Source organism: Anas acuta, chromosome 10, assembly GCF_963932015.1.
Source record: "Anas acuta chromosome 10, bAnaAcu1.1, whole genome shotgun sequence".
In the NCBI taxonomy this organism is placed as follows: domain Eukaryota; kingdom Metazoa; phylum Chordata; class Aves; order Anseriformes; family Anatidae; genus Anas; species Anas acuta.
The window spans coordinates 10,978,483-11,006,444 of NC_088988.1; the positions used below are offsets into that span (position 1 = coordinate 10,978,483).

Consider the following 27,962-nt stretch of genomic DNA (forward strand, 5'->3'; position numbering starts at 1 on the left):
AGGCGGAGCAGCTCCTCCCCGCTGCCGGAGGTGGAGCCGGGCGGCGCCGTGGGGCAGCGCCGACATTTCCCGAAGGGTCGAGGCTCCCCCACAGCAGCGATCGCCTCATCAGCAGCAGGAGCAGCAGCAGCAGACGGACTCGCCTGGAGATGACGGACGCCCTGCCGCCCCGCGGCTGCCAGGCGGCGGAGCCAGCGGAGGACAGCTACTTTCGGAAGGTGAGAGGCAGGCTGTGCCCCAGGGGGCCGGGGCGGCCGCCCCCCTGCGCACCCTTTAACACCCTCAGCACCCTCACCTCCCTCATCTCCTCAGGGCGCGGGCGGACCGGGGTCCCGGAGGGCGCCCGTGGGGTCCCTGCTGCCCGCCCCAGGATCTGAGGCGGCTTCACCGCCTCAGTGCCCGGCGCTCTCCCGCCTCCACAAAACGAGCCAAATTCCACCTGACTTTTTTTTTTTTTTTTTTTTTTTTCGCCTCCTCTCTTTCCCCTTTCCTACGTGTTTTTCGGTTTGTTTCTCGCTACGTGTCCTCGCTAGCTCTCTTGTGTACCTGTAGGAAAGCTCACTGGAGTGAAGCAGTCAAGTTAACAGGCTCGTTAGGAAGTTTTTAATAAACATTTGCCCTAATTACTCTTCAGACTGACTGGGTTCTTTCGGCCAAGCAGCAGCCCTAGTACGTGAGGCCCCGGGGCAGGGGGGGGTGTGGGGGCGTTTTTGGTGGCACTTGTGTATTGGAGACCATAAACTGCTTATTCTGTGGGGAAAACAAAACGTGAACGGCTTATTGCCGTTCTCTTCTCCTCACAGACATCAAACCCTGTGCTACGCTGCAGCTGCCGTCTGGATTACACCCTAGGGAGGCACATTTGCTTTGTTCTGCTGCCTCCTTCACAAAACGTTTGGCTTTTGCTCCCAGTAGTCCCTGTATTCATAAGCCTGCAAAGCTTAAGCAAACAGTATTGCCCTTTAGCAGAGGAACTGCTCGCAGCTGAAAAGGGCGAAGTTTTACTTGTGCCTGCCGTGCTGCGAGGAATCGGCACTGCCACATAAACAGCTAGGCAGACTGAAGCGAAACTTTGACCAAATCTTGTCTGGTTTCTTCACTTGAGTAATCCTACTATAATATATGGTGAGTAATCACTTAGTAGTCCACAGCAGGAAATCATGAAGTGTGGCAAAGTTGTAATTATTTAGAGTTTTCACAGCTATACTTTCTAGAGTACTGGATGCCTGCGGGCTGCCTTGGTAGTAGGCATGTCAGTGGAACTTGACAAGTTTTTGTTAAGTTAGATACAAGTTGTCTTGCCCACTTTTTCTTCCTGGTGGGGACAGGCTGCAGTTTAACAGTCACGTTGTGCTTTGTAAGTCGTAGGAGGAATATACCTGCTGTACTCAGACTGACTGGAGGGCTGGGTCCTTCTTGATGACGTTATTGTACACTGGGGATAGGTTCAATGAAACAACATTAGGTCTGTGTAAACTTCATACGCTGAAAAGGTAAAAGGCTTTTCTAATATAAAAATACTGTATCCAAGATCAATTTTATATCTGTTTATGGACATCTTTCCCGCTTCTAGATCACTTGTCTTAAACCACTATAAAATGGGTATGAAACTGATGTTGAACAAATCTGGCTGAGCCAGAGTTGCAGTAGCACACTTTGTTTACACTGTTCACTCAGGAGATCTTTTAAAGGCTCATCAAGCTCCTACATATCTTTAATACAGTTGCAAACTTCAGATCAAGCTAGATGCTCAAAGCCTTCTATCCCTAAAAGTTAAATGTAAATGGAAAACCAGTATTCCTTGTTATACATTAGTTGAATGGTCTCAAAGATCAGACCTTCCATCCAGAAGAAAATAAACTAACTTTTAAAGAGGAAAAAAGCCTTCTGGAATGTTGTACAGATTTAAGCCGTGATCCAAGAAGTTACTTTGATAGAATTGCTCTTTAGACCTTACGTGTTCATTTGAATGGTATGCTAGATGACTTAATGTAGCAAACTGATCGAACTGGTCATGTGTGTCCATGGGTTTCTCCCCCACCTCTCAAGAGCTCCTTCACATTGTTTTCCCTTCCCTTTTTAAAATCACACTACCTATTTTCTCTGAAAGAACACCAGAATCATTGGTGCAGAATCACATTGGTTTCCAAGGCTGTTACTTGTGTTTTGAGATTGAAAGATGCTTATTTAATTGATCTTTGTTCTAAAAACTGTGGAGCAAGGTGAAACCACTTGCTTTATATCAGTACTGCTCACAGAAGGGCTTCCAAATATTCTTTATGCAGTGTGGTTGTCTTCTGTACTCTGGCAGATTATATGCAATGCAATTTTAACACTGAGAAATCTGAGTGAGCAGTTCGTATAATATATCAATTAATATATCAATGTGTTCTAGACTCTGATATTTTCTTGTGATGAATGAATTGATGTGGGAAGTATACTCAAAGTTTATATAGTACCCTTTTGTAGTCTTGAATACAACATACCAGAAAGTGACACTGAATATACCCAAGATGCAATATGTAAAAAAATTATTTCCTTAATTCTTGTTTAGCTTTTTTTCTATAGGGAGGAGGTCCTGTAAAACTATGACTGGCCCTGTGTAAAGGGCAATGAGCAGAAATGTGGAAACAGAAATACAATCCTCCTTCCTGCTTTCGGACCTGTTGCCACACTAGAAAGTTAGTCTTGCTGTGACTGCCAGGTCTGTCTCAGATATGACGGTGGCAGCTTCTCCTGGCCACTCCCTGCACCATCCCTCAGGCTTCCTTTTACCGTTCTCCTGCAGTGACCTTTCTCCTCCTCTTAACCCATATTTGTGTCCCTTCTCTCTTTCCTCCCCGTGGCAAAGGCCCCTCATCTTTCTATATGCAAATTGCAGTTTCCTCTTCTTCCTGAGGACTTCCCCACTTTTTTTTAAATAGATCCCCTGTATGATTGCACACCTCGTTCTGTTAAAACTACATATAACAGAACTCTGTCAATATTGCCCTTACTCCATTCCCCTTACAACACTTCTCAGAAAAAGAAGTTTCTTCAACTGTTTCATTAGTTGATTAGTGAGGATTTTTTTTTTTTAATTTTTTTTTTGTTTTTTAAATCCTTGCTGATGTCCTGGAGAGGATATGGCAAAGTGGTAGAGGTACCCTACTAGGGCTTTCCATCAAAGAGGAGATGGAGCTTCTTGCTTTCTGGGAAGATAATGCCCCAGGAAGCTGGTCCTGCTACTGTCTTGTTTATCTCCGCCCATTACATGTTGAGAGTGTAATTCAGTTTACCCCATGGTACAATACCAGGGCACACTGTACTCATAGTTCTGGGTGGTACAAGTGCTCACAGATGACTAGCTTTGTGCCTCGACCTCTTCCATGCAGAGTTTCATGGTCTTTCATTGGTTTTGGCTGTGACCCTGTGAATCGAGCATGCTTATGCCAGCCCTCCATTCAAGTCCACTCCCAGTATTTCCTCCCATGCAAGAATCTCCGTGACCAGTAGAAAAGAGTGACAAAACTAATGATAAGAAAAAAGAACAGCTTGTTTTAAAAGTAGAGCAAGGCATTCATACGGGAAGGATTTTTTAACAGACCAATAGTAATTAAAGCAGGTCTATCCTTGTGTGCTGTTTTGCTTACCTGAGATGCTGCTTGTACTTCTGGGAAGTCAGTCTTTAAGCTTTCCATAGTTCTGTGAATTGCTTGGCTGCTCAGACCTCTTCCTTTTTTTTTTTTTTTTTAAGTTACTCTTGAGTTCTCACGGGAAAGACAATTCTTTTTTCCAAGCTGATGCCCACTCCCCTCCCATGATTGCAGCACCCCACTAAACCAGTATGGTACCACAAAGTAACCCAAAGAACAGGTCAATAGGGTGAACACAGGATGGTTCTGAAGCTGTGTTCACCCAGCCAGAGGACTTGCATGGTGATCTTAGTAGGGTTTTACCAGTCCTGGGACTTTTCCTGTTGGCTCAGAGCAGAGGAAGGAAGATTTCTAGCAAGTTCTTTTTAATACATCTTTGCCACCTTGGTTTATTGCTTTATAACTCCTTATGCAGATTGTAACTTTTCAAGTTTCCTGATCGGGAAGCTGCAATAGATAAGATAAAGCCTTAGTTCATTTTTCAGCTTATGCTTTCTGTAGGTCTCCAGATACCTGCTGGTGGTACAGCACAGAGCGTCCCTTCTTCAGTGTGGTTGTTTTGGATAGCAGTACATTGTGTTGCATGCAGGCAGAGCAGCTGGACAGCTAGCTTAATAAATCTTTAGATGCTGGTCAGGTGAGCGGAGATGCTTGTTTTCTTCAACCTTTCTAAAGGCTTTGGCTTGGTCTGTGAGACTAGAAAATTGCCATGTAGACCAAACTAGTGATTCAGAAAGAAAGACAGTACATATTAGTCCTGCCTGCCAGGGGAAAGGGCTAAAAACAGAACACAGGCAGTTCTGTAAATAAAGCACCAGGCTGAAAATGATGATAGGTATGGTAACCTGCTCGTGAGTCAGCACTTCCCTGATTAATCCTCTCTCCTTCCACTCCTTAGCTTTTGGGCTTTCTTCTGTAGGGTTTCCCCCTGCCCCGCTGTGCTTAATGGCTCAGTTTACCAACCTGCTGCACCTGTGCTTCCACTGGGCTGGAAGTCTGTAGTCATTAGTAGCCAGGCAACCATTAACATTAGCATTGACACAGGAATATTTATTTGCCTGTTTGTTCTCTTTCCATGTGTCTAGCAGGGACAGAAACAATGTTGTGATGATTCATGCGCCACTTCATGCCATGCCCTGACCGCTCATTGTATACAAATTCAAAAAACCTAAAACTGAAAGTAGACCTGCATGTGAGATAAGGAATCCTCTGAAATGTGGTTCATCAGGGGACAGACTTCTCTGATGGAATACTGATTTTTTTTCCTGTCGATTAGTGAGTGGTGCAACAAGATACTATTGTACAGAAAATACGTATTTGGAACTTAATACAAAGATTAATTCTGACAGTTTACATTAATAATTTGGCCAGGTGCTTAGATCTGTAAAACAATTGCTTATGGTATGGGCTCCAGAAGACCAGATCTTCTTCACCCCTCTCCCCCTTATTTTAACCACAGATAAAAAACACCTACTATTGAAAGATTTGCAGTATATGGCTAAAACTTCAACAATGAACCAACAGAAATATGCAAAGAGCAACTTTAATTGTAGAAGATAGGATCACTTCTAAATTATTACGTATATTTCCTGAAGTCCTACTAGAAATACTAGTGTGAATTTATTTACCATAAACTCTATTGCAGCCAAGGAATTTACGTCCGTAAGTTAAGTCACATACACATTTAAATATCTGGAGGCTATGGCCATTTGCATACTCCACAGGGCTTTACAAGCAGCACAGGTTGCACTGGCTGGAAAGGAATGTTTTATTTTAAGGAAGAAGGCACACCCAGTTTCAACTCTGTGTCACCTTCAGACAGTACGCGGCTCATCTTAAAAGTTCAAACCACTGCTTCACAAGTCATACTTATGCTAACTTCAGATGCTTCCTGTGATTGCTCATTGTTAGGCAAACAGTCATGATTTTTGTTTGCATCACAACTGGATATCTGACCTTATGTTTCTATTTTAGAGAAATAACTCCTAGGCATTCAAGTTTAATACAGGTATTTCTTTATTTGGGACCTGTGTTTTTGATAGCTGTTTTCCTTCCATGAAAGTTTCCTTCCATCACTCCTAACCTCAGATAACCACAAAGATACTGCTTGTACCCCGCAGACTGGGGGTCTGAAGGCTCTGTCAGGTGGGAGGTGAGCACTGGTTCCTTGCACAGAGGCAAGATGTTGTCCATTGACAGCTAACCGGGAGTACATGACTGCAGGTTTGCCAGGCTACCCTTTCTGCTTCTGTGTAATCTGAAGAATAAAATCTCCCCCAAATCCCATGTGAGCCCTGAACAGTCCATCAGCTGCTTTCCAGCTCTGCATGACCTCCTGCTGTTAAGCAGGCTGTGCCTGGTCTGAGAGACAGCAAGTCGCACCGAGATCCCACAGGCATTCATAATGCAGCTGTTTGCCAAATAAGCACGTGTAGGACAATGTTTACAGGATTAAAAATAAAAACCAGTGGGATATCCAACCACCTAAGCTCAGGCATTAATTCTAACAACAGATGAGCAGGAATCCTATTAGAATCTGTCAGCACACTCCATTAATTAGTCAGAGGATTGCTATGAAACATTGGCCCTGAATAGGCCAGCCTTCATCAGGAGATGCATGTTTGTTTGTTTAATATCAGTGTCTGTCTCTTCTGAGAATTTATCTAACTAGGTACATAAATGACAAATGTTAAGGTTCTGTAACTGTTGGTGTATGGGTCTTGCTTCTGAAAAAGAAGTATTAAAAACATACCAGATTCCTGATTCTGCAGCTCAACCAAGCAGGAAGAAGTAAAAGTAGCTAGCAAATTGAACTTCAGGCTTTTAAGAGCTTCTAGTTTTTCAGGAGCTAAGAACAATAATATTTAGACACTTCAAATACTTTGTGAAGTGTAGCTATACTTCAAGGGTGGGGGAAGGCTTTAAAACTGATAGCTTAGTTCACGATTTGAAATGTCGTTACAGGAAAGCTATTTTTCCAAAAACACATGCAATGAATGCTTAAATCGTACCCTATTATTGGTAACTTTTGCATCTTCATTAGCAATAAAAATTCTTTGTTGTTATTGAATGAATAATTTACAGATGGCAGATAATAAGGGTAAAATCCAGTTCACTCTCCAAGTTGTCTCGACTCTGCAAAGAAATAAACAGTAATTAAATGACCCATCTAGCATCCTGTTGACAAGAAGTGAAACAGTAGGTGTGGAAAATGCAGGGAAGGTTGGCTGCCAGCTGTTCTAATGTACATCAGCATTCTTGGGGTTATGCAAACGTGAGCCAGCTGCAAACGCTGGCTGAGAAAGGAAGGAAAACAAAAATCTGTCTCAGAAACAACACCTAAGTGCATAGAGTTGTGCTTCACACAAGGGCAAATCTTCTTCAGATCCTCTTACTTGCAGGTGTTGGTTATTTTCACTGTTCTGATGGGTAGCAGCCTGCATTGACTTTTTTGGCAGCCTGATAAAAATAGAGTTTAAGCCTGCACATGAACACAAACTAGCAGTGTCCCCATACTGTGTGCAGGAGAACTAAAAAGCACAATTTTCCAAAAGGTAAAATATGAGTTCCTTATTGGCCTTGAAGTGGATGGAGGTATGTGCTTGCAGCAGGTGAGTCTATCCTGAAAACAGACTCCTCTGTCCCTGTGAAGCCTTTCATCAGGGAGACAAAAGTGCAGCACTTACAACCCACTGGGGTTGATATGGATACCTCAGTTTGTTAGCTCCTTCTCCTTTTAGTCCCCAGGGGATGTTTTTTGCATTAAAGCTTCACATGGAGATTAGTAGCTGGCCCCAAAACGAAGGGAAACATCTCTGCCACTTTTGTTCTTTGCACAGAGTTTCAGGTCATTGCAGTTTTGCGCTCATTGTTCAACTGGAGTCTGTTTAACTTCTGGGCTGGACCTTGATCAAATGTCCATGGAAATAAACAAAACACTTCTGCTGAGCTTTGTGGGCTTGCGAATCAGGCAGTTAATCTCCCTGAAAAAGTTTCCAGAAATAGTTGTAAAGGAGTATTTGAATGATGTCAGGAAACTTGTTTGGCATACAGAAAGGTAGGGAGGTGTGGATAGAAGCTGCAGCTCCATAGAGAAAATGAAGACAAGGGTAGCATGATGATACATATAGGAAGGATGCTTGGACTAAGCAGCTTGGGCAAGAAGCTGAAAGAAAACATCACAGACCTACACAGGTGTTTAAAGGTGAGAGGACCAAGAATCAAGTATTCAAGCTGAATACAGGAAGCAAGATAAAATCATTGGCAAGGTTGAAATTAAAAATGGCATGGATAAAATGGAAGGGGAGAAGGCTTTGAACACCAGTACTGGAGAAATACCATACAATACAGAGTGAAGAAAAAGCAAAGCAGGAAGAACAGCAGCGGCCCAGAAGAAGTTACAGGCTAAGAGCAGAAAGCAATTTGTAAATACGAGACCACGTTGTACTTTTAAGTATGCCTAAGTATTACTCCTCCTAAACTGAGATAAATGAACAAGTTTGCTACACCTGCACGTACTCTCCAGTAAAAAGTTCATTTTCTCTGTGTTCTGTTTGCCACCAATGCATTCTCCACAAAGAGAGTATAGAGAGCACATCCAAGTTTCGGGCCTCTGCTGTAATTGGTCCTTCATTGTAGAAACTTTTCTGCGATGAGAGTAATCTAATGTGACATGTTTTTTCAAGTTATCTGGCAAACGATGCTTTGGAAGGCGTTTACACGAGCTTCCTGTCATTTTACCTATTTATTAACAAACTTGTAAAACTAGAGATTTAAAATTAACAATATTAGGGTATGGGCTTTTTCAGATAAACTTGCGTAATCTGGATTGATCAGCTCATTGCTCAATTGCCAGGTCAATTTGCCTTCACTTGCCAACCCAAATAAAGACTTGTTGATTAGAACTTCATGTTCTATTTAAATACTTGCTTTTGATGTACTGGTATGTCATTGCCCGACCACTCATAATTAGAGCTCGTTGAGAAACTTTTAAATGCTGTTAGGTCACAACCACATTCTTCTAGTTAAAATCTAAGAGGGAGGTCCAAAACTGCCTAATCTATTGGCTGGGGTACTTGTGGGAAAGCTTGAGTTGGACAGAGCTGAGCCTATTCTGTGTGTAGTGCGTGATCCAGCAGGACCCAGCTAAACTTGACTCCCAGCAAGGCCACATAAAACGGCATACTTCATTTAAGGGTAAACCTTAATAAAGAGTGATTTTACTTCAGAATCAGTAGTTAAGGCTGTAGGGATGTGCTGGTTGGCTGTAATGAGTATTAATGTTCAAAGACAGAAGCCTTTTTAAAAGAAGGGGGGAGCAGAGGCAAACAGGAAAAACAACAAAAAAATGACAACAGTGGAACTGAAACTTCTTTTTAAAAAAAAAAAGTGTTAAGAATGTGTTCCTCTCAAACAAAGTCAGACAAACATGCAATCTTATTCATCTGTAATAGTTTTATCTTATCACTGCTCACTGGAATACAAAGGTTTGAGCACCAGAAGGAACAAGAACAGAGATTCTTAGAAAAATTCTTAAATGTGTGAGCTGTGGTGCTACATATCCTGCTTTCTGATAAATTTGTATTTCAAGGCTTTATCTCTTGGTATGAAACTCAGATATTTCACAAAGGTTAAGAGGAGCATTACTAAGATTTATTGCCTTGTCAGATTTTTTTTTTTTTTTTTTTAATGAACTGTAGGAATTTAATAGCACTTTGTCAAATTCGGTTGTAATTGGACAATAGCTTCAGAAGATTTTTAGGGGAGAACAGACTGGCTCAAAGATGTGCATAAGCCTTAAACCATATATTTTCAGCCTGTAATTTAGTGTCAAATGCTTTGGTCATTGTGTCTCTTTTGTTTTTTAATAAGATTGAGAAAAGAAATACTGTCAAAACAATCATTTGTTACTGATGTTAGTGTAGGTAACTGGTATTCATACAGAACCCATGCCATTAAAGTTCTTTCAAATACAGCATTACTCAATTTTCAGAATCCTGTAACAACAACAAAACTTGTTTCCTTAATTTCAGGGATGTAATCCTCTTGCTGAGACTGGTCGAAGCAAACTACAAAACCAAAGAGCTGTCTTAAACCAACAGATCTTGAGAGCAGTAAGAATGAGAGCTGGTGCTGAAAATCTTTTACGGTATGTGCCATCGCTTCCTAGTTCTCTGGCCTAAACAGCAAAATGATTTCTTTATTTTTTTTTTTTATTTTTTTTTTTTTTGGTGAGGAGAGAGGGGAGATGAACGACTGCTGGATGCTTTGTGAATATTCCTGCACTAACCCTGTTGAGTTAGTGCCTGCTATAAAGTGTGCTTTCAAAGCTGCTGTGTTGCAGCAGACAGGCTGAATGTTAGACTTACTGTAACTATCTTTCTTGCTTTGTTTGGTCAGCTTTATTGCTAGTAATAATGGCAAGTGAACCTTGTCGAGAGCAATATAGCCATATTAGAGATGTTCACCTGGACAGAATATTGGGGTTTCTTGGAAAGATACTAGAATCCTTGCTGTGGATGGTGGTAAGCTAGCCCAAACGTTGAGCCTCAATAACATCATAATTAAATTGCAGCTATCATCAAAGCTTGACCATCTGTTTATGTGGTGCTCAAGATTCACGCAATTCTGAATTTACATCCAGCGTGGGTTATGCAGGCTGCAAATTTTAACTCTGCTTAATCTAAGCAATCTCAGGAATCCGGTGAAGTTCAATATGGAAAACATATAGATAATGTCTATCTAAAATATTCAGTACAAGCTTAGAATTGTAGCCTTGGGATATGCAGTTCTTCACCCAGCTGCTCAGCAAAACTGAAGGATGTGCCCAGTAGAGCCAGATGTATGAGAAGATTGTTCATAAATATTTATGTAGGTTAATTTTAACTTAAAGGTAAAGACAAAATGCTGCAAATTAGACAACAAAAAACTTGCTTTTTATCTCAAACTCACATCTGTGTTTATTGGTAATAGTTCAAGTCTCTTGTAAACAGTAATACTGTATGGAGAATCGGGTTAGAAATAGGTGTATAATGTCCTGAAACATGCAAATAGCAAATCACGCAGAAATGCTCTAGGGCTTGTATTAATACCTGCAGTGCTAGCAGTTCAAGGAGTTATAATGTAAATATATAGATGGCAAAGGAAACAAATTAAAAAATCCTATTTGCTTCAGAAAAAAAAAAGAATTACAGAGAAAATCATACTGTATTACAAAGAAACTTTTCTACCTGTATACTTGGTTGTAAAACATTCTGTAATAACTGTTTTATGGAAACGTTGTTTTCTTTATTGTTAAGATCAGAAGTCTCAGCAGATCATTACTTAGTTAAACAAAGTGGGAAAGTCTCTTCTGAAAAAATATTTTCGGATTCTCCTCCCCACCCTAATATCTTATAGGAAGAGACTGCATAATCCTAAAATGGGATAGTGATTCTGTTTAAAATGCTTTATTGTTACTGATTAATGTATCTGAAAAAGAAATTGAGCCTTAATCTCACAAAAAAATAGCACATGAAAAATCTTTTAGGTGTCTGCATGCTATTAGCTGGAAACTATCTTTCTCTCTTGACAGTAACACTAATAAATTTTGAAACATGAGGTCTCGTATCATCTCTTAAGGGGATAAAAAAAAAATCTTAAAAATGTTGAGAATGCTAGCAAGGGGGTCAGCAAAACTTTCATACAAAACCTGTTTCTCAACAATAAAAAAAAAATCACTTCTTCTTTCTGCAGGGCTACCACCAACAACAAAGTACGAGAACAGGTACTACTGGAACTAAGTTTTGTAAACTCGGACCTGCAGATCTTAAAGGAAGAATTAGAAGGACTTAACATCTCAGTAGAAGTTTATCAAAATACAGAGTAAGTTTAAAACTAAGTTACTCAATTATTAACAGATTTTCTATTTGCCAGTGGAAATAAAACTGTTTCTAGATTATTGTGAATGCTGGACAATAATTACCTGAAAGAACAGAGAACCTGATAGGAAGAGAACATACTTGATAGTAGATTTGTTGACTAAGGGCTAGTCTGCATATTTGTCTTTCACTTGAGAAAGGTATGTGCCACTAATCCTTAGATATGGAGTTCCTTCATGGAGTGGAATATTGTAAGAATTGAAAGGCCTTGGGGCATTATGGGGAAACGCACAACGCCTAGTAGAATTTGAAGTACTAGGATGGCCAACTGGTTCACAGCGTTCTGGAGTGAGCAAACCTAGTGCGTCTATCTGTTCTCAAAGGCATACAACAGCCCTCTCTTTAGCTAGAGGATAAAGGAACAACACTGCTTTGGAGCTCAAACTAGACTTGAGATAATCCTTAACGTGTGCATTACAGTGATAGAAAGATATAAATTAGAGGACTAAAACACAAATGTGTAATAGATGAAGTTGGAATTGCTCCAAGATGTTATTTCAACTTTAAAAAGCGCACAAAACTTCAAATTGCATTGGGCTTCCCAAATATGAAACTTTAACTTCAAAGTTTATTCGTTGTCTGAATACTGCAAAGATTTCTCTATAGGGTAGATGTTTTGCTGCTTCTAAAACTGAACTTCTGATATTTGATTAACATTAGCAGCTCAAGATGTAAACTAAAGTGCTTCGTGGGAGGGGGGTATAATTTTGGATCCTTCTTAGCACTGTTTTTGGTAAGGTTTTAACTTCTGGGTAGACTACAAGGAAGCCTGAATGCACAGGGACTAAGCATGTTTCCAGTGGGGTACGTTTCCAATATATGCTGTCCCAATGCAAAATATCTATGTTTTGTTTTTTTTCTTGGAAGAAACTTGTGCCAAAGTTCCTACCATGACAATTCTCTATATGATGAGATAATTATCTTTTTGTTGTTGTTCAAAATCGTACCAGTCTTAGATGGTACATAGATGGATGTGAGCACAGGGAGCAGCAATGAAAGATATGGCTATGCTAATAAGAGTGAGACTCCAGCAATGCCAGTCCTTCTAGTTAAATATTTGAAGTACCTGGATTCTCAGTGAAGGACAAGCAGTAGGTCAGGCCCCAAGGCATGCAGAAGCCTTGTGGCTGGGCAGCAGTATGCTTTGTCTTCTCTCCCGATCCCTTCCCATTCTGAGTTTTGCATTTTTGCCACTGTGATGCTGTACATTTGAAGCTCTAGATGTTTTTTATATGTCATCGACTAAAATAACCCACTCACTCTGCACCGCTCACCAACCTTTAATAGCAAATAGCCATTAATAGCTACCATCTAAATCCATTGTGTACAGTCCTCAACATGAGGTCACACCCACATCACTAGGTTACGGTTTATTGTATTGCACTGGTCTGAAGGGTTGGTCTTCCCGCTTATTGCGCACGTCTCAGCTGCATTGAGAAGCATGACACCACTTCTGCTCCGACTTGGAAATGCAGGACCGCCTCCCTAACTGTCCAATGCCTCCATGATGTAATCCGTGCTGACTCTGTGGGTGTGGGGCCCCTAGGAAACTTGAAAAATAGAAATGCCTCTGCGTAACAAATGCCAGTGTCTACAGGAACTGTGGGCAGCATTAGAATTCATTAAATCAGTAAGGCAGGATTTTGCTTACATGTCTCACTTCCTTCCGAGGGAAAAAATCTGGATACAAAGTGATGTAAAAGGGTTGTGGTTTCTTCCAAAAGCCTCATCAGGAATAAAATAATTTTCACTGCCTGCGGTGGTGTTTTTGCTCTGTACCCTGGAAGCCCCTTCCAAGCTAGCAGAGCCACTTTCTGGATCATGCAAACCAGTTTTAGCACTCTTCCACTGCTAAGGAAGCTGCGTTGTTACTCCTACCTTCCCCAGATAGAATTTTCTCCACTGAGAAAGTGATTTTGCTGGTTCTGCTGATAAGACCATAGATGAATCACACCCGTGCCATTTTGTAGCTGGTAGTGATATACTCTGAATAATGACTATGCAGTGAATCAGCTTGCAGGAAAATGGAAAATATCAGATAAAACTCATAATTGCCAGATACTAATCCATTAAACCTACTAAGCAAACTATGCACCTGGAAGCAATCCTGATGTAACTCTGATCTCTCTTTTTTATAATAGGGTAATATAGAGGAAGAGCAATATAAGTAGCTTTCATACTGAAGGATAAATGGTAGTTTTTTTCACTTTTTAATTAAATGATAAGAGTCCCATTAGCTAGTGTTGTTTACTAGTGTGATATGGGTTTAAGTCCATAATATAGACGCGTATTCTCTTGAGGATTAGATTATTATTTTTTATATCACAGTTCTCATCATTATCGCCCTTTGATGTTTTATGTTTGAGTTGTATACAAGGTTAACACCTCGTGTTGTCTCAGTAGTTCTCAAACTTCCTAGTCTTAGACCTTTCCCTGTTAAAGTTGAAAAAGGCACAGAAAATGAAAAAGGCACAGACAAATAGCTTTCCTCACTCTCATCTCTAGTACTCCCAGGCTACTAAGCAGACTTTCTTGGAAAGGAAGGACCTGTTCTAAACTATATAAGTTTTACCTGAGCACCCATCAGCATACTAGTTTTCTGTCATCAAATGAAACAGAAGTAATTATTGACAGACAAACATAAAACTAAGATTTCTGAATCTTTTAATCTTTTCCACAGAGAGACTTTCAGCATTCCCTTGGTACCTCTTGGCCTGAAGGAAACCAAAGAAGTAGACTTTACACTCCCCCTCAAGGTAAATTTCAGAGATACATTTCAGATTTGCATTTTAAATTTGTTTGAAGAAGTAGGAGTAATTTACGTACAAAATATTTTTTTTCTGTATTTGTCCTAGAACTGTGATCACAGTGTGTTTAAAAATTACCCAGTAATTACTTGGGTTGTTGCCCTGCTCTGTGCCTTAATTTACATTCCAGTGTAAAGAGAACTGGGCCTGCTTTCTCCTGGTGTGCTTAGCAGAGATGAAGATTTTAGTGTTTGTGCCATTCTTCACGTTTACTAAGCACTACATACTTGAAGTGAAGCAGATCTTCTTTGTTAAGAAGCTGTTACAGTTTAAACAGTATGACAAATAATTTAGTATAATTTTATTCTTGGCCTGCGGTGGAACTATAGGATGGTTTGGTCCCTTTATGGATATTTGGCTTATCTGTCCTCAGTTTTAGATTTGTTTTTGATTCTTCAAGGGACAAACAATAGTTAAAATATGCTGTACAGGAGCACTAGGTGTTTTATCTTGGGTGGAGTTGAAGGGGGAAGACGGGTTTAAACTGAGAATAATCTTTGGGCTTTCAGGGGAAGCTACAAGTGACATTTGGAATTAGTTATGTAAAATGTTACTCAAATTGCAAAACAAACATAAAACTTCACTTTTCCTTCTGGATTTGGCAAGTTCAAAGATTGAATGTGATACCATTCCATTCAGTATTTATTAGCGAAATCAGTATTCAATGTTTATTTATGGCTGTTCCATTCAATATTTATTTGTAACCCCCATGTTACAGCTTCCTTGGCCTTCATGTCCATATTTTCCTCTTTATGATAGCACCTGAAATAATGTATCTAAATAGGACAATGAGTCAGAAGATGTTATAAGAAATCCCACTTCGGAGACAGTATAGTTACATGAATTAAGATGAGCATAAATAATAAAAGAATCAAAATTCCTTCTATAGTTTTTGGTTCCAATAAGATTACAACTGATTACTACTCTAAGTGTAAAGGAAATAGTAATAAAGATTTTACTGAGCGCAATGGAGTGATACTCCAGTTTGTGCTAGCCAAGCTAGCTCAGTTGAAAAGCAGAGTTGCAGCATTATTACCACTTGTTTGTGGGCTAATATGCCTCACCACCTTCTCTACTTTGGGCCTTTCTGTGTATTGTGCAATGTGTTATTGAACCTCATGGCAAACTGTCTTTTATTACCATCATAGAAGTTGTCTCTGCTTTTACATCTGTAGGTTAATCTTGATGGCCAGATTATACTACCACTTATGCTATTGTAACTGTGCTAATTTCAGTGGAATTGCACTACTATAGCTGACAAGAATTTGGCAGCCTCTTTCTGTTAACAAGTTTTTATGGTCACTTTATTCCCTTGTTATTTTAGATAACAGGGTTCATTTATCCCTTTCAAAATCATTAAGTGTTGTTGTTTTAAAACTCAATGGAGTTGATATAATAGGTGTTTGGTACCTTTACACCAGACTTAAATTTGGGTTTTCGTCTCAATTAAGTTATTAGTTCTGCTGTCTTTTTGAAGTCTCATCACACACTATATGTTGCCATACTATTGACTGGAGGAGACTAGAAAATATGCTGTTCAGGACTGAACCAATTTTGTACTGTTGGGAACTGCAGGGAAAAATAATGAATAGCTTAGCTTAGCTGAATTTTATCTGTTCAAATATTTTATTTTTTAGGATTTTATTCTGGAACATTATAGTGAAGACAGTTCCGAGTATGAAGACGAAATAGCAGATCTCATGGATCTCAGACAAGTAAGTTGGAGTATGGCATAATGAGATTTTTTTTTCATGAGGTCTTTTAATCTAAAGTTACAAATATTAACATTTGTGTAGAATCGGCATGTATCACTGTTACTTATGACTTATTATATTCTTACGGACTTAATTTCTGAGATTTATAAAATAGAGATTCATATTCTATGAGTTTCACAATCTGAGTAAAGAACAAGTGAGAAAAGAATGAATTTATGCAAAGTGGTTGAGCTATTGACACAGCTTTGTAAATCCCAGCTTATCTATTCTTTTCACTTGAAGTATTGTAAATTTAGTAGGAAGAGTGTTCAAATGAGTGCATCTCACAAAGAACTGCAGTCAAATGGTGATTATTTCTAACTACTGTTTCCAGTATTATATTAGAAACAAACTTTCTTTGTAGCTTTCATAAAATGCTTGTAATCTTTGTTTAATTAAGTCTGAGACTCACAAACCAGGACCCTTTTTCTTCCATAAAAGTTATGTGCTACTTCTGTGTAGCTGAAAAACTCCTTTTTTTGGAGTGCATCCATATGGTCTTAAGCTTAGTGTTCTCGCATTCCACACGTTTCTATGAAGTGCAGAAGTCCAGAGGAAGTAGAGCTTTATCCTGGGTGTTGCAGTATTCATCCTGTAACTCAACAGAATAGACTTAATTTTAACCTGTTGTATTTTAAGGCTTGCCGCACTCCTAGCCGAGATGAAGCTGGCATTGAGATGTTGATAAGCTATTTCCTTCAACTTGGTTACGTAGAAAACAGATTCTTCCCACCTACCAGGCACATGGGAATTTTATTTACATGGTAAGTGTGGAGTTTGTGGTGTTTTGTTTTTTTTTTTTTTCTCCTTTTTTTAAGAACACGGTTAATCTTTAACTTGTCTCCTGTTTAATTTGAAACATGTCTGTGCTTCTCTCCCCTCCCCCATCCCAGTGTGCATTGTCAGTAGTGGTTGGTGGTTTTGTGGTGTGTTTGTTTTGTTTTGTTTGTTTTTTTGGTATTAAGCGTAAACCTGAACACAATACGTTAGCCCTTTTCATACTTAGGATGAAGCCATTGTCTGAGTTACGATTTGGGCTACAGGTTTGCACAAGGGAAAAAGGGGGCAAAAAATCATTTTGGACAACTGTAGATGTTTCCTGGACTCTGAACTTTGTTGCTTGAAGCAGATGGGGAATGGGTCAGACACTCCTTCAGTCTCTTGAGTATCTGGCCCTGGAAAGAAGAATGATGTAATTTATTATAGTGTAGTGTTTACTACACTTATGAGCAAGGATGATGGACTCTGAATTCAGAATTTTGATTTTTGTGATTGAAAAAAAAATGAGAACTATGATACAAGCAAGAAGATTGTTAAATTCCTAGTCATAACTGCAAAAAGGAACTTTAAAATACAAGTTATATAGGGTCAGAATATAAGGGCCAATAGTTAATCTGTGGCAACATCTAGTAGTGCGTGCCTGATTAAAAAGTACAAGAACATAGCAAGCATGTAGGAATACTTCCCCAGGATGCTCTCAGCCTCAGTAATGTTTTATAGGCACTTACTAATATGCTTCTGGAGGCATTGCTTTAAAACCTGAAAACTAAGTCTCAAACAGAACCATTCTGTAGTTTGCAGCACCTAAATTGTCATTGCAATACATAGTGGTGTTTCTAATCACCTTTATTTTTACTGTAGCAGAACAATTAAGAATGACACCGTTCTTTTGGAAAAACAGAATGAAAATATCTGTAGTTTCAATGGGTTCTGCACGTCTTAACACTTAGTCTAATGTTTGTTTCCAAAGGTATGATTCTTTCACAGGTGTTCCAGTGTGTCAGCAAAATCTGTTGCTTGAAAAAGCTAGCATTTTGTTCAATATTGGAGCCCTCTACACCCAGATTGGAACAAGATGCAATCGTCAGACCCAGAATGGGCTTGAAAATGCTGTTGATGCTTTTCAGAGAGCTGCAGGTACAAATATAAAATACAAAATATAAAAACACATTTATGTGAATGTTCCTTATCTCAGCCTGACATCCTGCAAATTTTTGCATTTTTTACCAAATTCCTTAAGCAAAAAAGGTGCAATAGGGAAATTCAAAAAGTCTAGAGAAGATCTGAGATGAAACTTTTAATTCAAAACCTGGAACTGCAGTTTGAATGTGCTGATAAAGACAGTTAATGCTGTGGTTAATGATTAATGAATTGTAGTTCAAAGGTCTTAGTGATAGTCCTAATGCTAACTGTTTCATTTTGTTCATTCTTTGTTTCATGGGTATAGCTGCTTTGGCCTCTGTGATATTACATTGGTGTAAAATCTGTACAATAAACAATTTGAAGAGTTAATAAGGAGCTTAGAACCCATTTTTGTATGGTCTTTTCAGAATTAATCTTACTATGTTCTATGGTGAAATTTACAATTCATTTGAAGTTGGCTACGTAGATTGCCCATAGATTCCAAAGGCAAACATTCAAAATACTAAATTTCCATCCCAAGCAAAGAAAAATACATATTCTAATAAAGGGAATTGGATCCCTTAAAATAACATTTTGTAGAAGCTGTTGTTTTTTCTTCAAGTAGTTTTCCTGATTTTTTGTAAATATCATCTGTGCTACAAATAGTGCTTAAAGACACTACCTATGTAATTCATATAATTCATATGTACTCCAGGATTTGTTTTTGCAGTAACAATCTGTGGCTGTGGGTTTGCTGTGTATGCTGCAAACTGTGAACCACATAATAGGATTGTCATAAAGCCCCTTTTTTGAGCACATAACAGCTATCCAGAAAATCTGATGGCATTTCTTCATGCATTTATTAAGTAGATTTTGGTTTTCAACCTTTGTATCTTACAGATACTAAAATTTCAGGTAGAAAATTGTATTTGAGAAATTTCTCCGTTTTGCAGCTGCTCCTTCCATTTTGCAAACAAAGTCACTACTTTTCAATATATTTGCAGAACAGAATTAATTCACAAATTTAAATGTATCATCTACTACCACAATACCTTTCCAGGGCCCCAAAGCAACATGCTCAAGAGGCATTTCATTGTACCTGTGCATGGCTCCATAACACTGTTCATTATGTTGCTGGAGACATGATATAGAGCATGTATTAACCATTTCTCAGTGCTGAATGGAAAATGTTGGACAGAGTTTATTCTCAACAAAGCTCTCACTGTGTGTATGCTTACTGTGTAAGCAGAACTATGTTGAGAGCCAAAAAGATTTTTTTCTGTACTTTCAGTTCCTTTTGGTAGGGCGCTCTGTCAGTACTTGGATGTGTCTGGCAAATGGCTTTTGGTGGTGGTGGAAAAATGAAGAGATGGCCATAATTCAAATTTGTGTAAGGATATATTAAGTTAAAAGATACGAATATAACATAGAAAATGAAAGATATCAGAAACTAGCGGTAGGAAAACATAGCACAGCATGGCAGAAATAAAAGAAGTGACAAGAAGTAAGATTACAGAAGGTGGGACGCTCAGAAAGCAGAGGTCTTATCTTTGCACTTGTTTAGTATTATCAGTAATTAGCAGGCCAGCAGAGCTCACTAAACCAGTTGGATGACATGCATGCTGAAGGTTATGCTTTCATATGTGAAACTGTTCCTTAATATTTGCACTACAGCTAGTGTTTGCTTTTAATGTGATAAATGATAGGAATGATTAGTATGTTGGTGAAACCAAATGTCTAGAGCAGAATGTAATTTTATCCAATTAAATATACTGTCCTAGTTTACTTACATGAAACTGAGCTTCCATTTAGCAACATCTACGAAGGAGACTCATAATTAATAAGTTTATACATTTTTCTCACTCCATTGAAGGGTTCTTCTATTTACAGTTGCATAGATTATTTTTTTTTCTTTCTTTTTCTGTATAAAAGCCCTAGCCTACCACCCCCATATAAAAGTCACATTCAGTTCAGCGTAGCTTTATGGTCAGTCACCAGAACTGTTATAAACAAATCTGAAGGTATTGCCCTTTAAACCTGTATCTTCTGCTGCTCCTCTGAATTGTGATTTTGAGATCTGTACGTTTTATGGGAATGCAAAGCAAAACCAGTAGGTCAGTTTAATTTTTATGCATACCAGGAATCCCTTCAGATTGCTGTAATTCAGTACTAGAAACCTTTTAATCTTATTATCATACATGCTAGAATTAAGTTCACCCATTTCTCTCTCTTTCTGTAATGCTGACCAAAAAAAAAAAAAAAAAATGTTCTTTCAGGAGTCCTAAACTACTTAAAGGAGACCTTTACTCACACACCAAGTTATGACATGAGCCCAGCGATGCTGAACGTACTTGTAAAAATGATGCTTGCTCAAGCTCAAGAGTGTGCTTTTGAGCAGATGAGCCTTCCTGGAATACGCAATGAGTTTTTCACACTAGTGAAGATGACACAGGAAGCTGCCAAGGTAAAATAAGAGACTTAATACTTGGTCTTTAAAATAACTGTTTCCAGTGAGGTGTTACTAGATAAACCTCTAGTAATATTAAGAGTTTATTAAGCCTAAATTCTGACAATTGTTAATGAAAACCCAAAGTAGCGAGGAACAGCTCAAGTTATATTTAAAGTTGTAATCTTGGGCACTTGCCAAAGCTTGTTTTTTGTTTTTTCTTTTAAAAAGCTATTTGCTGTATTGCTCTACCAAACAGTACAGACCTTGTCCACAGTTCAGCATACAAAAGAGCAGAGTCCTTTGTGTGGTTCTCTGTTACATGCTGAACACTCAATCTGTAACTTCCTAGTGGCTTGAGGTTGAGCAAACCTAAGAAGTCCAAAGAATAACTAAATTGTAACTGGGGGAAGGGCACAGAATCAGATTGGTAGCTGCAGAGCTGCTTTGGGACTTGCATGAAAAATGGAGAGGTAGGCTGTGCCCCAGAAGGTAGCACTTGTACTTGAGGTTGTTGACATTAAAAATTGGGTATGAAAACAGATCTGGATATGCTTTCTGAGCCATTTTGGAATAGAAGATATATAACTGGCTCCTGATTAGCCAAAGTGGTCTATCTTGTGATGGGTTGCACACAAAATTATCTCAAGGCTGACTATAACATCCCTTATTTGAGTAACTGAGCTCCTAATAACTAATGTAAAGCTCTCACATTTCAATTCTGTGCTTTATTTTAGGTGGGAGAGGTTTACATGATGGTCAACACTGCAATGACTCAGGAACCAGTCAAAGAGAATATCCCTTATTCTTGGTCTAAACTGGTACAAATAAAATCGGACCACTACAAAGCTCTGGCACATTACTTCGTTGCCACCATTTTGTGTGACCATGAATGTAAGAATCATGTTTGATATGTGTACATGTAAACAACACTAACGAACACGTAAATAATTATAATTTAGTCTGTGAATACCACAGAGAGCCTGGAACATTGGGGGGTTTCAATATATGTTATTTTGTGGCCACTTTCCTGTCCAGATACGAGGCCAGGCTTCTTTGTCCTTCACAGAAGACTGGAAAAGTTCAACAAGCTACCTCTTACAGAAACAGAAGAAATGTTATATCTATTAATCTATTATATGCTACTAAGTTGTTTAATTCTTGTGATTATGTTCTGGCTTTAAGCATTTCTTGCATACTGATAAAAGTCCTAGAAATGTGAAATTTATGTCAGTGTATATATGTAAAAAATATCTGTGTTTGGAGAGAAAGTAGTAACTATTGCACAGTACTCTGTGAGAACAAGGTGCCAAGAGATGTGCGATGGCTAATGTTCTATATCCATTCCTATAGTGCAGTCCAGTGATGATGAAGATCAGCAGGAAAAAGCCCTGTCCCAGTTGTATGACTACATGCCGGAAGGACTGATGGCTCTCACTGTTCTAAAGGACAAAGTTCAGAGAAAACAATTAGGTAACTGACAGTTTCCTGCTTGGCAGGGGGTGGGTGGACCAAATGATCTCCAGAGGTCCCTTCCAACCTGAACCATTCTGTGAAAAAATGAAAACAATCCTTTATTTATTCTGTGGAAGACAACAAACAGTTTCAATTTTTTTTCAGGGAAAGCACACTTACGCAAAGCTGTTGTTTACCATGAAGAAGCTCTAAGAGTCTGTGGTTTGTGCAAAAAGCTTCGGAACATTGATGTTCTTCAGGAGGTTCTGACAGCTGCACATAAACGCTCACTTCTCAAATATGCTCAGCAGGAGAAGGAAGATGACTTTCTCAGTCTAATCCAGACTCCAGATATCCTTCGTAAGTATCCACAGCTAGCAAAAAAGGTATCTAAACAATAATCTAGTCCCCAAATTAAGTCAATTAAGAGTCTTATTTTCAGGTATTGCTGGGCTACCCTTTTTCCTCTTCCCATCTGAAAAATGCAGCCTTTTAACTGTGCTTTCAATTAGGCAACCCAGTCTTCCTGACTGATTAAAGATGACTTTTCTGTCTTTTTAAATGTGATCCTAATTTTTTCTCCATTAATCAGTATTAATATTTTTCTGAAATAATGTATATATAACTTGAAAGTGTCTTATGATGACTCCTTTTAAGGGACTAATAGAATAATCTTTGGATCATGCTAATGAGTCAACTTAATGAGAGGTACGCAGATCTATTGAAGACTTTAAAGAGAACGGGAGGGTAGGTAATGGATATGCCTGAAGGAGATGAAAAAAGGTGGTGTTAGAAGATCAGTTAAGAGCTACCAGCAACAGTAGCAATAGCGTGCTTTTATTATCTGTTGTGTTGTAAAATATTTGCGTGTAGGATCATGGAAGTACTTACAGAATGACATCTGCATACATGTGTATGCTTTCATTCAGATATGACTATTAAACAATTTCTCTAACTTATTTCAATATAAATCAGACGTTTGTAAGTACTTTTCTGATCTTACACAGATATATGTATACATATACATAGGAAGAGGGGAATGTCATAGTGTTGTTTGGATGGATTAAGCTTTCTGCATTGATACCATGATTTCTGAAGATACTTTTAATGTGATTCAGAAACATGTTTTTCTATAGAGATGTGAATCTCCATACAAATGAGTTTTTCTATAGCCTTGTAAGAATTCAGGATAAATTTATATCTAACTTGGAATGCAAGAAAAATACAGTGTAGTATGTATTTTAACTAATACTCAAGAGAAAATTCATTTGTTTTTCTTTTTGTTTTAGCTAAAACAGAGCATAAAGTAGAAACAATCACTCCTCAATTTTCCAAGGTGAAAGTGAAAGACTTCTTTCACAGATTGGTATGTAACATGCCTAATGACCTCTGTCATTTCTAAATTCATTCTAAAATGAGGGAAGTGACACAAGTATTTTAGCTTTTTTTGGGGGGGAGGAGGGGAGAGAGATCCTGTATTCTGTAGTAACTATTTTTTCAGAAGTTATTAGAGAGATCAATCCCTAGCTTTAGAGGCTTGAAACCAGCAAAGAATAAGAGTGCTGGTTTTTATATGGCATTGCACAACATTCATTCTTGATAAGCTTCATAAAAGTCTCGTGAAGTTTCAATAGATAGTTTCATACAACTCAAAGGTGAGGAGAAACAAATGGTATCGGGAAATGGGCAGGCAGAATACATAACATTGCATGCTACCAAACCAGTCTTTCAGGTGTCTGTCAGTGGGCAAAGGGAATGGGGAGTTCTGGTTAGGATCAGAGTATGTGGTGTTTCATGAATCAGTTTATCTCCTCCAAAATGGAGTAACATAGGACCTTGGAGTCTGCAGACTAATCTCAGAACAGCTTGGCAGTTGCTCTCATCCTGCTCTGTTTGAAGTGTCACCTGAACAGCCCTGAAACAGAGCTGAGCACTTCTGGGATAAATCTCAGTTCCGTTTCCATGAAATTAGCTGGAAGTTAACCTGAGTTAAAATGAATGAGTAAATAAATAAATAGAAATGCCTACTTACAAATGACAGTAAACCATAATGTGCTATGTTACTTCCAGGGCCCACTGTCAGTGTTCTCAGCCAAGCAGAGATGGACAGCTCCACGTACCATTCGTTTCCACTGTGAAGCAGGAGAGCTGGGATTCAGCCTTAAAGGAGGCTCACCTGTACAGATTTATTGTCTTGATCCAGCTTGCTCTGCAGCAGTAAGTAGATTGGTGCAATATTAATGATTTATCTTCATACCCTACCAGTACAATCTTTTAAATGTAATTCTAGCTTGTTGATATTGGTGTATGGAATATTTATTGAGTTCTAGTGTATGTCATTGTAGTTAATTCATACAATCTGAATAAGTTTTTATTGCTACATACACACCTTTAGATGTTAGAGTATTCGTATCCCTGACATCATATTAAAGTACAGTAGATTTCTTCCTCTGTCGACACTTAATAGGTAGAAAATCCAAAACATAAAATAAGTGTGTTAGCCCCCCATCTCATTCAGGAAGTTGGAAGGAATAAAGAATCTAGAAAGTAGCTACAATAAGGATGAGTATCAGGAAGGGAGGTTAGCATGTGCCAAAGAAAAATGAGGGGAAAGTATGTTTTAATGGCTTCTAATATACTGTCGTTCTTTTGGGAAGAAGGGGATAAAACAACATACAGAGATGAGCATAGCTTAGCTATAGCAAAGGCAGAAGCAAGCACATAAGTACAGTTGAAAATATTAAAGAAATAGAAGTGAAAACTGGAGAAAATACCTCACGGAACATTACAGGGCAGCAAAACCAGGTTTCACTTCAGAGAAAAGTGAAAAGGACATAAAACAAGCTATGAGCATGCTAGAATCACATTTATCAATGGTAATTCCACAAAGGAGGTAACTTGTATAATTGAGATATTTGCATGTTTTTATCCTAGTTATACATTTTTGTTCCACATGTCTGGCTAGACAGTGGTTTCATGGCTTCTAAGAAGGAAATGCCTTCGGGGTAGATACTGCATGATGACAAAAACACTTTATACAGCTTTATAATTCCAGATTGTAACCTGTACAAAATCTTTTGACAGTCAATGGGCCTAAAAGAAGGTGATTACATTGTTTCAGTTGGTGGTGTGGATTGCAAATGGCTTGGAGTAAATGAGGTGCTGGAAAAATTCAAAAGCGTGGGAGAGCAGCCCATTGAGTTTGAGGTTATCAGTTGCCAAGATACAACAGCATCTATGGTAGGTAACGAGGCAACTACATTTACAGATTTGATATGATTGTTTTTTTTCTTAAATTTTCCTGGCTTCAATCCTTGATTATGTTTACTTTCACACAGTTAGATATCCCACTTCACCACTGAATATATAAAGTGTTTAGCCATGCGTTCTGTTTTAAGGAGTGCGTTTAAAATGAGTAGAATTTGTATCACGACTTACCATGCTATAGTGCAGTCTGTGTGCAGAAGAATGGCTTGGGGTTGTGTTTTTTTTGTTGTTGGCAGGTTGTTTTAGTCAAACATCTTAATTTAATTGCAGTAAAAATTCCATGGCATATTTAATTTTCCCCTAACTTGTCACAGAGAATGAAGAAGGTTATCATCCTGTTCAGCAGAAGAAAAGCCCCAATGAAACAATAATAGAATACAGTAGGGCATCCAAGACATGCTCGTTTTCTATTCACTGTTAACATAAATGATCTATAAGTGTAGAAGAATTCACAGATTAATGTAATGTATGTGTTTGGTTTTATTTTGATGAACTTTAACTATATAGTTAGTTACTAAACTGCTGTGGAAGATTTAGACCAGGGAAAATTGATCACAAGATTCAAAAATGTTAAGCTGTAAAAAAAAATAATAAAAATATTATTTGTAGCGTGAAAGAACATGTAGTTCAGCTAAATCCACTGCTTCATGCTTCTAGCATTCCCTGGCAAGCTTAGGCACTGAATTATTGCTGCCTTAGAAGTGATCAAGGTGCCCTTACTGCCACTGGGTTTTCTTGTTTTATGGTCATTTTCCTTACTGAATATAAGGAATTGCAAACTTGCCATTCCAAGCTGCTGCAGGACATGACAGGCTAGAATGTAATCAGACACAGCTAAGATAAGGTGGAGAGGGCTGTGCCTTCCAGATAACCCAAAAGAACATTCTACAGTAGCTTTTGTTGTAATAGCTGCAATCAACACTGAGCTTGTTCATGGGTGTTTAACAAAACAAACTCTTAAGACTTTTTGGACTCCAAGGACACCAAAAACTCACCTTGAGAGATTTGTGCAAGAACAACATACTCAAACTGTGTGGAAAGGTTACCATATACGTCATGCAGCACTTACTGGCTTCCAATTTAACTTACACAGGCTGTGTTGTTACAGATTCACAAGTCCCTTTACACTTGCATAGTATACCTCTGAAGTCTACTTGGGCAAAATACCAGAATCCTGCACACTGAAGGACTTTGTGTTTGATTATTACATAATTAGCACAGAAATCTTGCCATAGTCTGCCTTGAAAACTATTTGCACCATAATCTTGTTATCTTCAAACTTTTGACCCATTTTTAGTTACTGATTCTTACAATTCTTCTCTTCTTATAGCATAGTAAGAGTGCAACATATTCCGTGGGAATGCAGAAGACATACTCCCTAATCTGTTTAGCCATGGAAGAAGATAAGATTGATCAGACCAAGAAAGCCCCGCTGAAACTGCCTTTTCTAAGTTGGGGAACTAAAAATAGACAGAAAGCTGCAAGCACCCTCTGCCTTCCTTCTGCTGTGGCTGGAAGTTCTCAAACTAAGAAAAAGCTTTCTCCTTTCGCACTTCTGAATACAGAAAGTTCGTTGTACTGAAGTTTTCAGAAGGATCTGTTAACATGAAGGTTTTTCCTTTGAAAATGTATATAAAATATGTTGATCGATGTTATCATTATATATACACATGTGTAAACTTAGACAAATGCCCTTGACTTCACTTGCTGTGTATTGAGCCACTATGAAGATCAGAGGCTAGCAAAAACTGTAAAACTTGAGTAAGATTTGAATGTTAGAACAAAATGGTTTGGGAGGTGTAGAACAACACTTTGTAGATGAGAGAATTTCTTATACGGAGACTGGATTCCTTTGGAATTTCAAAATAACTAATTTTTTGTAACTATTATAGACTTATTTATTACAAACAATGCTGCATGCAAAACAATAGGGGGCACACTGATGATTTTGCTGTAAAAGTTTAGAGTTGATATAAATTTCTTCACACTACTTTATGGAATTATCTTAAACAGCAAAGGAGAGAGAATAATGTTATTCAGGAAAAAAAACTAACCTTTGCCAAAAGGTAGTGTAACAGACTTGTGGTTTTTATACATAGACATTCTCTTTGAGAGTACTAGGTGTATTCTGTGGAATAGTTAACTCGGGAAAAGAATTAGAGGGCTTAGAAGTCAAATGATCTTTTAGACTACAAAAGAGTTTGACTCTGCTCTTTTCCTGATTTAGCTTTCATTTTAAGAGCTACTTTATGGGATTATTGGAAAAAAAGGCTTTATTCCAAACTTGAAGTTATTTAACCTAGTTACGTTAAGATTGGTATTTTATTAGTCCTGATAAAATTGATACCTGTGGAACAAATCTTAAAAATTACATTCTCCAGTATATTGATCAAGAGTATGTAAATTGTGGTGATACCTTCAAAATAAAAAAGTGCTTATAAAATCTTAAGAGGAAGAACTAACACTAGTGTTAGTTAATGTTGCTGTCTACAGAGTAGATATGTACTGTTTGATACTCAAAACTTAAAATAATGGGAAAGTTTGTGTCTGGGTATAAGCTTCAAAGTTGTCATTTTTAGTTTCTTACATAATAGGTGTAAATATGTTAATGACTTATTTAAAAATAAAAATCAAATGCTGCAATTTAGTAGTGGCTTTTTGATTCTGCTACAGCTTGGACAGTAAAACGCAATTTAAAAGTTTTGAGTATTTACATCTCTTTGCATACTTCTGTAATGCTCCTTAAAAAGGCATAAAAATTTATCTTACTTGGAAGT

The 27,962-nt window shown here is 38.3% G+C and overlaps 1 protein-coding gene and 1 long non-coding RNA gene across 2 annotated transcripts; one reads left to right on the top strand and one right to left on the bottom strand.

Moving 5' to 3' along the window:
- Positions 1 to 27,832, top strand: RHPN2 (rhophilin Rho GTPase binding protein 2). Its single transcript, XM_068693590.1, has 15 exons — positions 1 to 218; positions 9,668 to 9,783; positions 11,370 to 11,498; positions 14,235 to 14,310; positions 15,999 to 16,076; positions 16,755 to 16,879; positions 17,866 to 18,032; positions 20,294 to 20,481; positions 21,201 to 21,357; positions 21,817 to 21,936; positions 22,084 to 22,278; positions 23,208 to 23,284; positions 23,989 to 24,135; positions 25,003 to 25,158; positions 26,516 to 27,832. Exons 1-15 carry the CDS (start codon positions 150 to 152, stop codon positions 26,765 to 26,767), a joined length of 2,052 nt encoding a protein of 683 aa, XP_068549691.1. The 5' UTR covers positions 1 to 149; the 3' UTR covers positions 26,768 to 27,832.
- On the bottom strand, positions 1,193 to 4,664 carry LOC137861980 (uncharacterized). Its single transcript, XR_011099968.1, has 2 exons — positions 3,633 to 4,664; positions 1,193 to 3,510 (listed from the first exon to the last, which is right to left on the bottom strand). It is a non-coding gene; the product is annotated as an uncharacterized lncRNA (long non-coding RNA).
- Positions 27,833 to 27,962: the final 130 nt, after the last annotated feature.

Excerpts from the sequence above, each read along its gene's own strand:
- RHPN2 (XM_068693590.1), top strand. The coding sequence starts at position 150 with ATGACGGACGCCCTGCCGCCCCGCGGCTGCCAGGCGGCGGAGCCAGCG. Across the intron at positions 219-9,667 it reads AGGACAGCTACTTTCGGAAG|GGATGTAATCCTCTTGCTGA; the intron begins GTGAGAGGCAGG and ends CCTTAATTTCAG. Across the intron at positions 25,159-26,515 it reads AAGATACAACAGCATCTATG|CATAGTAAGAGTGCAACATA; the intron begins GTAGGTAACGAG and ends CTCTTCTTATAG.